Raw genomic sequence first — 12475 nt, forward strand, 5'->3', positions numbered from 1 at the left:
CACCCGAATGTATTGGTCTCTGTGCCCTTGGCGACGGCGAATTTGTTTTCTTGTTAGTTGAAGCTGGCAAAGAATGACGCCTACTGAGATTATGATTCTCAATTCCATCTTGGTCCAACCTTGGCGAGCCTTGTGCTTTCAGTTTTGCTTTTGCAGATTCAGTTGCTGCCATGTAACTTGGCACTGCAGGTCTGTTTTGTACCCCATTCTTCGCACGTTCTTGCTTTGCTGCAGAAGAAGCTGTCCGGGCAGATTTCTGACTCTCATTGACAGTTATATCTTCCCTAGATCTTAACTCTCCATTTGTCACAGGAATACCCTCATGTTTTCCACTATTTTCTGGAGGCTGGGATTCTATTGCAGTTTGATCATCACATAACAAATCATTTGCGTCAATCACCACTGGTGGGATTTTGAGCCAGCAACTTTCTTTGTTGAGGGAATTGGTTTCCACAGGAGGGATGCTGACCAGCGTTTGTGGGTTAACCTTCTTCATCTACTGAATTTGGTTCTGTCGAATTATACTGTAGACGTAGAGACTTTGCAGTGGGGGATGAAGCAAGAAGCTATAAAAGACCCCCAAAAAATGAGGTAATCAGTCACCTGCAGATATGAAACAAAAGGGCTACAAAGGAAAAAACCAGAGATCAAGGGACCAATATGCAATTGAAATGGGTACATACTAACAATTAGTTATTACTTACTACTTTTTAAACTTAAACCTCCTCACCATCAACTATGAGGTGTGCAAAAAATTCAAAAGTTAATGAGCTTTCTATAGTTAATTTGATTGAGTTTTGTTTTTTTCCAAGTTATGTCACAGGTTTATCTGTTGCCAAATCATGTCGTCAGAATGGTTTGAACTTCTAAAAGCCTCTGGAGAAGATTTTAAAAATTATGTCTAACTTTGCAACTTCATATGCCCATTTTGCTAGTGAACAATGTTAGCCTAGATCAATTATTAAGACCTTGATCAATCTACAAATGAAGAAGCAGTAGCCAATTATCAGCTATTTTAAGACCAATTATTAAGACATTGACACATCCAAAGCTGTTTTAAGACCATAAAATTCATACCCAGTAGTAGCAACACACAGTCGGCAGCAACCAGAATGAAGAAGCAGCAAGCAACCAGCAACCAGCAACACAGCAAGCAGCTACCCCTTCCTTCAAAACAGTAACAAAAATAGCAGCAGCAGCAGCAGCAGCATCTAGAATCTTATAAAATAAGCGACAATTACAAGATAAGATAAGCCAAAAGCCAGAACTATATAATAAGCCACAACTTAAACAATGTAGACTAATCCACGTGAAAACACCACCTGAACATAATGTTTGAATATACTTACCAATTCTGGTTGTTCCTAATGTCCTAATTTTCCCCCTGTTCCACAACCCCTTCCATGGGTTTGTCTCCTGGGTCTCTTACTATATACTCTCAGTATATCTTGCGCTGCTGCACGTACGACTCCCTCGCCCGCTTCTATAGAAGCTGGCTGCACATCACCAATGGCTGCAGTACAATCATTTGATACCACCTCTGGCACACCTTCACATACGGCACTAAGCTGTGAAACGCCATCATCCGCTGCATTATTGTCGTGGTCTATTGCTTGGCGTCGCCCTCGCCCTCACCCTCGCCCTCGCCCTCGGCCTCTACTTACACCACGACGGCCGCCACAACCTTTACCCCTACGTGTCCCTCTGGTAGGTGCATGGACTTGGCCCTCCCCCTCTCCGTCAATGTGGAAGTCATGGGTAATGAATGGATCAACATGGTAGGTGAAGGATATACGTGGTGTAGGAGATGATGGTGGGATAGGAGATGATGGTATGGTCAAAGGGTCGGGTGCGGTCAATGTCGATGCAGAGGGAATCATAGTAGACAGACATGCAGTAGACAGTGGTGCTAAGGGAGTCACCGGGGTACCAATTGCTGTCCTATATGGGGGTGGTGACCAGGAGGGGTCCAATATATGGCCATGGTGTGTGGAAGTATGTTCAGACATTAGAGGATCTACCTCAGGGGCAAACTGGGATGTGTAATTGGTATATTCAGGTGGGGAAGTCTGCGGTATATGCATTGCTGTAGATGGACCATGAGGGGACAGGACCATGGAAGGTCCCTCACCAAAGTGTTCCATATCGAAATAGTCCGATTGATATGCATGACGTGCGGTAGGATGCGGTGGAGGCATTGATGTCGATGGCTCAGTGGATGGCATATTCGGGTGCGGCATTGATGGCACTGTAATATCTACCCCCATATAAGGATCCTCGCCAAAGTGGCCGAAATCTAGTCGGTCACGTCGGTGTGCCTGTTGCAAACCATCATACAATAACTCCCGTATCTTGGCAATGGCATCAGATTTTTCTCTAGCATCGCGTGTAATATGGGCAGCGTCTGCCATGTGATATGCCCTCGCAACTCTACGAACCTGTAATGTAATAGTAGCTGTGTTACATAACCATCAATGCCAAATAACAAACATATACAAACTTAAGCAAATGTTGTTTTGGAGAATATAAATAACTTACCAATCCCTCTAAACTGCCCCCGACGCCTTGGTATCTGAAGGCAGCAATGTCACTCGGATTACTAAGCACTAGACGTGTATGGCGGCGAAACCATAACATGTATGGGTCCGAAGATGTAAGCACTTCATTGCTCCTCTCAGCATGGACAATGGTGTTACGTCTGTTGTTCCACTCACCAATAAATGACTGGTATTCGTTTGCCCAATCAATGCCCATTTTGCCACGCCTATCCCTAAAATGCATAGCCAAGTGGGCGTCAAAGCGATCAGGCACACTCTGAACTCGCCCAAATTGTCTAAGCACCCGGTTGGGAAGATGCCAGTCAATGATATCGAAGCATATAAGTGGCACTCGCGCCATCCATATGCCTCGACCAACAGTGCAATACGATGGGAAGCTGGCTATGATGTCATCCTCCGTCCCGTAAGGCTCCCATATGAACTGCAATAGCAATGCAATAATTTAGAGATCTATTCGTACAACGGAGGTTGACAAACAAAAAAATGGGTAAATTCACATGAACAAATTACAAACCTCCCCCTCCACCATGCGGTCGAACTGGTCCCGGAAGATGACACCGACATTAGTCGATATCACCTCATGGCTGAAGGGAACCCTCCACCTGCAAGCTCGCGGGCCAGGTGGTAACAGCTGGTCGCCCTCCCCTATGGGACGCTCGCCAGCAGCAATGTTCGATTTCCGACTAGGGGCGATCCTGCTCAATCTCTCCCACGCCCAAACCTACAATGAATGATGCCATTATTAATTTATTACAGTAGGCAATTTAGAAAACATGGCAATTGAGAATATGAGATAAAACTACAAGTCATTGCAACTCACTTGTAACAATACTAGTGGGCCAGCTGTCTCCTTCGTATCAGCCTTAGTTGCCCGACACAACATCCTGTACAAACATGCCAATGTGGCACCACCCCAGCTGTACTCCTGGATACGGTCAAAGTCTCTAAGTAGTGGCAAAAACATCATCTTGACTATATTTTGTGACTTATCGGGGACGAGGACCCCCCCAATAAGCCACAAAATATAGGCTCGAGCATAATGATGAACCGTCTCATCGGATGCATCATGTGGAAGGTGACGGAAATGCTCGGATATCCATTTCAACTTAAGTGATGAGCCTATGAAGTCTTCTTGTGTAGGTGCTGCTCCTAACAACTCCACACATAGTGCTATCAAATCATCCAACATATGTCATGGGTCTTTTCCTGTGACTGCGTGCCCGTCAACCGGTAGGCCAAATAGAATAGCCACATCTTGTAATGTAACTGTGGACTCTCCAACAGGAAAATGAAATGTGCGCGTCTCTATGCGCCACCTCTCTACGAGAGTTGTAACGAGATGGTGGTCCAATCGAATAGGTCCAATCCGATACACCCCGTAGAACCCCGCACGGAGTAGGCAACGTAGGACTCTATGGTTCAAGGCGGTGTCCCATAAGCCTGAATCAGATCGTCGGCATTTCAATTTCGGCTGATCTTTCGCCTGCACAAGACAACGTTGTGTGTAAGAGACATAATGCTTGTACAAATGACAATTGAATTTTCATAATGAACCCATCTTCTATTAACTGAAACAGTGGGTGAGATAACCAACATTTTAGTGGTGCATAGTGCGTAAGTGGTGTAAATGTACAAAGATAAATACATACAGACACAGATTTGCAGTGTCATGACATACAAATAAAAGGCTCCATCAAAACTAATATAAGTTCTAGAATGTTTGGTACACCTGTTAACGAAGTTGGGTTGTTTCCTTTACTGTAGACTGCAATGGGGGTTTATGTGGTTTTTAGTTAAATTAGAAGGGCGTAAAATATAACTAAGCCGTCATTTCATCATTGAGATAAGAATTGAATAAGTTGGGGATCAAATGAATACAATGAAATATTACAGACTAATATAACATATAATGAATATATTTTGAAGAGTTTAAAGTCCTTTATTTTGAAATGAAAAATGTCGCTCGAACTATATTAATGCAAGTTGTTGTAGTATGAAATAAGTTAAAAGTTATTTAAGTAGACGAACAAGCTAAAATAGTCACTTTGTCAATAATTGAAATTGTTTGTGTTCTTATTTTATATAATTTTTAGGACAGTGAAAATATAAAGTAAGAAATCGCTGGCAAGTAGAAGATTATGTTATTCGGAATTGGCAAAACGCTTCACAGATGAATCAACAAATGAGAAATCATAACATATTAAGTGAATTATTTATTATTTCTTAAATTTTAAACAAAAGTGAATCAACATATTTTTCTCCTAGAGTACTACATAATTAGCCAGTTAGTAAGGATAATTATTAAGTCATCCAAGAGTATCATGTGGTGTTATTTATTTCATGTTCCCAACTACTTACGTGATGACAATTTTGACAAGAAATAATGTTGACTCACTTTATTAACTAGGTAGAAGAGAAGGAATGAACAACTGGTCCTTCGTTTGCCATGGCAAAAAGACAAAATAGGCTAAAAAGCCAATAACACAAAATGTTACATCTAAACAATATTCATTTCATTTTATCTTTTATAAAAGCCAAAAAGCCTATCCCAAGTGAGGCTTTTTAGACCCAGGCTAAAATAGCCAAAAAGTTAAAAAGCCAAAGAGTCAACCCACATCCCAAATGAACCCGTTCATGTGTTTATTTGGTACAGTTTATTGTAAGTTAAAGGTTAGCAATAAAAAAGACGCCGAAAGCATTATTTTGCTAACATTATGGTAATTAACTTTTTCAACTTATTTAAAAATAAAAGTTGCAACAATAGGGCAATACGCAACTCTGAAATTATAGTTAAAAAAAAAAACTACAAACAATTCATGTAAATTATTCTGAAAATCGTCTCATAAAAATTGAAAAAGTCAATGTGGGTTAATAGTGTGAAAACAGTTCGTACCATGAATTCCAACAACCAGCGGGTGGTTCTCGCTGTTACAACACTTAACTATTTTTGAAAGGGCAAACTCCACCTAGATTTAAAATTTTTTATTGAAATTTATCAAATGAAATAATGTTGTTCAAGTAAGGAAGTAGACGGATCTACTTTTCCACACTCCGATGGTACTATGAGTCGCTGAAATTGGATTATTTAAAAAAAATTTGAGTAGGTAATGGGTGATGAACTAGGACTTCTGATTTGATGATTATATAATATTATTTTGTGCTATAAGATTATGAATTCAACCTCTATAAAAAAGAATTTTGTTTGTGATATTTATTTCTTCTTTTATTTTAGGAATTGTATTTAAAAGTCCTTTATATTAAAAGTCCTTTGTGATGATTATATAACCAATTTTGATGATTTTTTTTTTTTGGTTAAGCTAGCGGTCCATTTAATATAATCTTCTTCGTTCTCTCTTTATGGACTAACGTTCACACTTGGGGAAATTTGTCTAAGCCATTGAAATGTCCAAATAGGATGATCCATGGACAAACATTTACAGTTTCACATTATATTATGTAACAACTACAGTGTTTGTGTAGTATTCAAATACCGATTATAAGTAAATAATTCATACCGACTGACGCCATATCGTATCAGCTCGATGCTAATGAGTCAATAATGGGATCTCCTCTGCTAAATGAGTCATAGACCTGCACAAGATTTTATATATGAAATGGATATCCGATAACAAGAAGTTTGACAACAGTACATACATATGCTGACAAAATTAGAATACGACCTGACAGTATATCGCAGGTATACAAACTGCAACAAGTTAGGGAAAACAAAAAGAAAGGGTTGCCTGGAAAAATTTCTTGATAACTAAAAAACAGTTCACCACCTAACAAAATATGGCTACGCAATGAATATTACATGCATTTATATTGTTGATTAGTAATTCATTTCACATTATTGTCATAGGATAAGGTACACATGGTACCCGTGAGTTTAAAGATATTGTCAGTGCGTTGTCACGTCAAGCTTTATGACATGAAAACCCATGCTTTAAGTAGATTTCAAATCCACTACTCACACTTTTTAGAACAACTAAGCATTTACCAATATATACTAAATTTAAGACACATGATTGAATTGATAAAATGGTCTTCCCTCACGTAATGAATTTTTGAAAACTAAAAAAAAAATTCACGACGTAACAAAATGTGGCAACGCATTAAATATCACATGCATTTATATTGGTGATTATAGTAATTCATTTCACATTATTGTCATAGGAGATAAGGTTCACATGGTACCTATGTGATTAAAGTTATTGTCAGTGTGTTGTCACGTCAACCTGTAGGACATGAAAAAACGTGCTTTCACTTTAAAGGAGTTGTCATTTGGACAGGAAAGAAGTACGAAAGTTTGAAGAGGGTTTTATGTAGATTTGAAATACATTAGTCAAAGTTTTTACAAGAACTAAGCATATACGAATACGTAGTAAATGTCCGAGAAATGATTGAATTCATAAAATAGGCCTTCACCCACGTAATGGATGTTGGAAAAAAAAAATTAAAAAAAAATTAGTTTCACACATAACAAAATGTGGCAAAACACACATTGAATATAAACTGCATTTATATTGGTGATTATCAAGTCATTCTGTGAATATTTCCATTTTTGTAACATTAGATAAACTGGTGTCCATCAAGGTCAGGACACAATCGACCATCAACGCACCAAAGTCTGCACAATCCAGTGCACAAAGGACACTTGCAACAACTAAAGCAATTAAAGAGATTTGCCGCATTTGACCAAATCTATGTCATTAGTAATTGAAGTCGTAAATACATTATCAATTTACTGAATACTGACTCCAATTCAAAGAAAGTAGCGTGGAACTAATATGTAAAGAAGACAAACAACTACTGTCGAATCGATCGGATTCTCGCTGGACATTTTCTCTTATCATGCCCTCTTTGCAAACACAAACTACAATGGTGCAATCCACTTTGTCTGGAAGTATCCATTTCGTTGTGTATGCGGCTATGTTGAGAACGACCCGTTTTAACTTCATGTTGTCGAGCTGGAATAGCAAGCAAAGTTGGGTAATCATTGTCAGGCCAATATTGCTCGTGCGGCATGGGCCTAAACTTCTGCGCGAAGATATGCTTGTGGACTTCCAACCTATACTCTGGTGCAACGAAAGGAAAAGGGTCCTCGCCCAAGTCTGCTGTCACAGCAAGCATGTGGGAACATGGCAAGTGAAATAATGTGTACTTCCCACATGAACAACTCGGTGGTCGGAGACTAACTATTTGACGAGCACCACCTCCCATCCCATGCGGTGCTGTCCTCACCTCATATTCCCCTATTCCCCTGCAGGAAAAATGTATGTACGTGGATGAATATGCATATATGATAAAATTATGACACAACATCAATGATCGACGAGTGCAAAATGTTAAAGTGTAGTGAATTCGATGCATCCAATAAAAATTACCTATTAATCAGTACCAACATATGCACATTCGCTTTAGCTTGGTGCTCGTCAATCCATCGTTGAACATTAGTCGTGTACAAGTGACCCCGATTACTTGCATTTTCAGCAATGGTCCTGCCCTCGTCAAAATATTTCACGAGCCGATAAAAAGTGATCTCAACTGATGCTGTAATGGGAACACTGCGTGTGCCTTTCAATACACCATTGAAGCCCTCTATATGGTTTGTCGTCAATATGCCCCAACGACAACCACCATCATGGCACAATGTCCAATGAATAGGGTTCATCCGTCTAAACCACCGTTCAGCATTCTTCTCGAGCTTGTAGATATCGTCCATAATCTTATTAAACTTCCGCACTTGCCGTGCAGAACCAGCTCTCCACACAAGATCCTTGGCTACTGTATTGCCGAATTTTTCATTGAAATTGCTACATACGTGTCGCAAGCAATACCTATGGTACCATCTTGGTTGAACTGTTGGGTTGTCCCAAATTCTGGACAGGACACTAAGCAAAGCTGTGTGTCGATCGGATATCAATGTGACCCCCTCTCGGTCACGGCACACATGTCGCCTAAGCAGAGTAATGAACCAACCCCAACTCTCGATCATCTCCTTGTCAACAACGGCAAAGGCAAGAGGTATAATCTTGTCCGCAGCAGTCACTGCAGTGGCCGCAACAATCTTCCCTTCGTATTTCCCGTACAAGTGTGTGCCGTCAATGCATATCACTGGACGACAATACTTGAAGCCTTCTATTGCAGGTTTAAATGCCCAGAACACATAGTTCATGTACATTTCAGTTCCGATTGAGGTAGAGTGCAAATTCGGAATCATGTCCCACATGACAATTGTGCCTGGATTGAATGACTGCAATGCAGCCATATATCTAGGCAACCTTCGGTACGACTCGTCCCAGTCACCAAACACCATTGCAACTGCCTTCGTCCTTGCAAGCCACGCTTTCTTATATGATATAGTGAACTGAAACTTCTCCTTCACGACCTCAATTATGGTAGCAAGAGGCAATTCTGGTGATATCTGCAAATATAAATTATATTTGAATACATTACAGTCATAATGAAATCCTAAAAACAATAATCTATCTACCATGGCACTTACAGCAATTTGTGCCTTGATGAAATAAGCAATGACCTCGGACTTGAGGTTACAATTGTCCCTTTTCATTCTGGGGTACACACACTGATGCGGCGCTTCAAACCTTCTAATTTGAAAGAAATCTTTGTCTTTCAACTTCGTTGCCCGAACCCTCCAGTTGCAGCCGTGCTTGCACTCGGCCACCCAACTGTTTCCTTTGGATTCTACAACCCTGCATTCTCGATTACGCTTCAGGTTATACAACTGAACAGCGTGCACTAGTCTTTTCTTATCAGTAAATATCATTCCTTTCTCCAAATGAGCAGTTTCGACGTCCCACAATGGCCAACGTTCGACAACATCACGGCTAGTGATGGAACCATCATTGTCCAAATGCAAATTATGGTAGAAAGGGATATGGACATTTGTGTGTACCTCCTGCATATCATGATGCCCTCCAACTTCATCATCGCCGGAGTCATTGTCCGCACCTTCCCATGCGACATCCAAATCTTCCACGGAATCTTCATCACTTACTCCAACCTCGTCAAACAATGGCACTGTATCATCGGAGTATGCATAATTTTGGACAGCCGTCTCCGGTGTACGTTGAACATTACAAACCGGTGGACATTCTTCATTCCAGTGGGGATATGGGGTTGTAAGAACCATCGGATTATACGTTGTCGGAGCACTTGGACCTGCTCCGGCACTGTAATAACCATCTACGTTCTGTGATGCATTTAATTCATTGTAACTCTGAGAATGATTGAATAGAGGGTAATCTGCAGGGAACATGTGTGCAGACTGTGTAAGTGTATTGTCAGGGGATTGCAATTGTGTCAACATTTGAGTGAATGTCCCACCCACCGGAAATGGCATCCCTGTGCTACCAAAATTGCTCTCCTTCTCCACATAGATTTCCAAAAAATAATCAGGGCCTAATTTATGTGGGAGGTCTAAGACATTACTTAAGGTCTCATTATCATTGATTGGCAACAACCTATACTGCCCCCGACATGGGAGTCTACATTTAAACTCTAATCGCATTATTTCCCCATGCGTACCAACCTTCGGCACCATCATAGCCTCCAATTCGGACAATGTTATCCCCCTGTACACATTATACAACCCCTGAGGTTTGATGTCGTAGGACACACCTTCATCGCGATTGCTCAAAATCTTTCCACCCCAATAGAACATAATGCTCACAACTTCCATACCTACACTTTGCATTCAAAGTAACTCAATTATTTCAAAATAATGAAGTAAGCACATTTGAGACCAAACACCACATATATTACACAAGAGTGCCTTTAGGCATGGGTCTTTTGGCTAAAAATCACCACAACAATTAAGACCAACCAAAAAAGATTTTTTGAGACTTTATTGTGAGAACAAATTAGCTACCAATTGTGCTCGTAGTATAAAATCCATTAAGGAGCAATGCACCGATTGTTTATTTTTCCATGCCTACTGTTACAAGAATTTCGCAATTTATTTAAATATACTTTTCTTAAAATGGGAAACCCCTTTATCCAACTAAGCATGCATAACACTCAACATGTTCAAGTAATTAACTATTGAGAATTTATTAACATCAATCAAAGTTTTTGTTTTTTTTCCTAAATATTTTCAGACACTTTCAAATCCTTTTGTTGTTTTTTAAACTTTTCGAAAAGTTTAAAAAGTTTCCAATTCTATTTTCATTTCCAACCTAACCGAAAGAACGTAGGGAAACAAAATTTTGATCCTATTAGAGAAGACGGGAAAATTATCACATTTTAATAACAACATTTGATTTCTTTAACATCAATTTATAACCCAAGTTTGACATCACATAAGCACACCCATACAGTACCACCGAACAAAGTACTAGCCAAAATTAACAACAAACAAACAAAAAAAGAAAAAAAAAGCTTAGTGGGTTGGGCTAGGCTGTGGGCTCGATTTAGATCTGTTGTTATTGCATACGATGTAATGGGTTGGGCTAGGCTGTGGGCTCATACAAGAAAATTGTGGGCTTATTGTAGGGCTTGGCCCAAACGGGCCAGACTTCTATATCTAGAGGCTCTGAATTATAGAATTTTCCTTTCTTCAAAAAAGGTTTGATTCCCTTTGTAGATGTGGGCTTTTTCTTTTTATATGTGTTTTGAGGATCTTTCTTGCACATATTTATAATTTTCTTTTTATGTACTAACAAAAAAGTAATTAAAATACAAGGAAAAATATGTTAAGTTTGTTGTGAAGTTTTCTCAAACCTATTATATTATTATTTGAAGGCATTTGTTATTCCCAAACTTGTAGAATTATGAATTTTTTTATCTTGTTTTTTCTTTTTTTTCTTGCCATTTCTATTGACAAATTTAAAATCCAAATGTAGAAATTAAAATTAAATCTTCTAAAATATAGCCCTCCATTCCTCGGTCATTTGGCATATTAATTCCATGTTGATCACTCAACAGGTAAAGTCTTAGAAAATTATGAAGTCCAAGTGTCCATCAATGGCCGTAGGGGGTTCGAGGACAACAATGTGATGTTCAATCACCAAAAACTCCAAGCAACTCATTGTTGTCCTTTGTTTTTAATCTTTCCTCAACCCACTTACAAAAAAATATATATTTTTTGATTGGTATCCGACCGTAATGACTGACTAATATGATCTCAAAAATACATATATATATATATATATATTTGGATTGATATCCGGCCGTATTGACTAACTAATATGAGAGATCAATCCCAACGCAGGATTTATACAAAAAATTACTTAGTAGTTAACCTAACTCTGATACTATATTAGAATATGTAAGAGAGAGAGAGAAAGAGAAATTTGTATCATATTAAATGTTGTAATAATGTATACAAGATTGCTTCATATAGAAGGAGATAAATCTAAGTATAGTAATGAATATAATATGGTATGTATAATAGATGAAATATATAGTTACTATATTTAACAAGTAGAATATTGACGATGTTAACTTTGATAAGTAAATTACTCTATTGCCCTTCATGATGTAAAATTAATTACTTAACTACCCTTACCCTGTCTTTCCCTTGACAGCAATACAGCCACCATAGGCCCCTTACGGTAATTGGTCTCAGAGGTATTGATGCAGGGAAGGTAATGAGATGAACATTCGAACACAAACAACAACAACAAATTTAATAAAAAGATATTCTCTTTGGTAATAATACTAATTCTCCAAAATAAATTGGTTTTTTTTTTTTTCTAAAGTTTACAATAGTTATTTATAATAGAATGAGGTTCTAATTAAGCTAAAAGATAAATTGAAAAAAACAATATGTGCTCATCAATCTTAAATCAAAGGAATTATAAAAATTATCAAAAATGAAAATATTTGCATTAAGCTCAAATCTAAAAATTACAATGAAAAATACATGTTATGAACAAAAAAAAATCTAGTCC

General features: G+C 38.6%; 1 protein-coding gene and 1 long non-coding RNA gene across 2 annotated transcripts in view; both read right to left on the reverse strand.

The window, feature by feature from the left end:
• Positions 1 to 2: 2 nt before the first annotated feature.
• Positions 3 to 1634, reverse strand: LOC145798088 (uncharacterized). Its single transcript, XR_014339204.1, has 3 exons — positions 1350 to 1634; positions 1078 to 1167; positions 3 to 566 (listed from the first exon to the last, which is right to left on the reverse strand). It is a non-coding gene; the product is annotated as an uncharacterized LOC145798088 (long non-coding RNA).
• Positions 1632 to 12475, reverse strand: part of LOC114310599 (serine/threonine-protein phosphatase 7 long form homolog) — a 30011-nt gene continuing 19167 nt past the window's right edge. Inside the window, exons 2-6 of the mRNA XM_082914867.1 lie at positions 6074 to 6149; positions 3379 to 4041; positions 3073 to 3279; positions 2539 to 2979; positions 1632 to 2438 (exon numbers count right to left, since the gene is read on the reverse strand). Coding sequence (XP_082770993.1) covers positions 1632 to 2438; positions 2539 to 2979; positions 3073 to 3279; positions 3379 to 3747 — 1824 coding nt within the window. The 5' untranslated portion in view covers positions 3748 to 4041; positions 6074 to 6149. The remainder of the gene's footprint in view (positions 2439 to 2538; positions 2980 to 3072; positions 3280 to 3378; positions 4042 to 6073; positions 6150 to 12475) is intronic.

The sequence above is a fragment of the Camellia sinensis genome, chromosome 1, assembly GCF_055761805.1.
Source record: "Camellia sinensis isolate YWXY chromosome 1, ASM5576180v1, whole genome shotgun sequence".
In the NCBI taxonomy this organism is placed as follows: domain Eukaryota; kingdom Viridiplantae; phylum Streptophyta; class Magnoliopsida; order Ericales; family Theaceae; genus Camellia; species Camellia sinensis.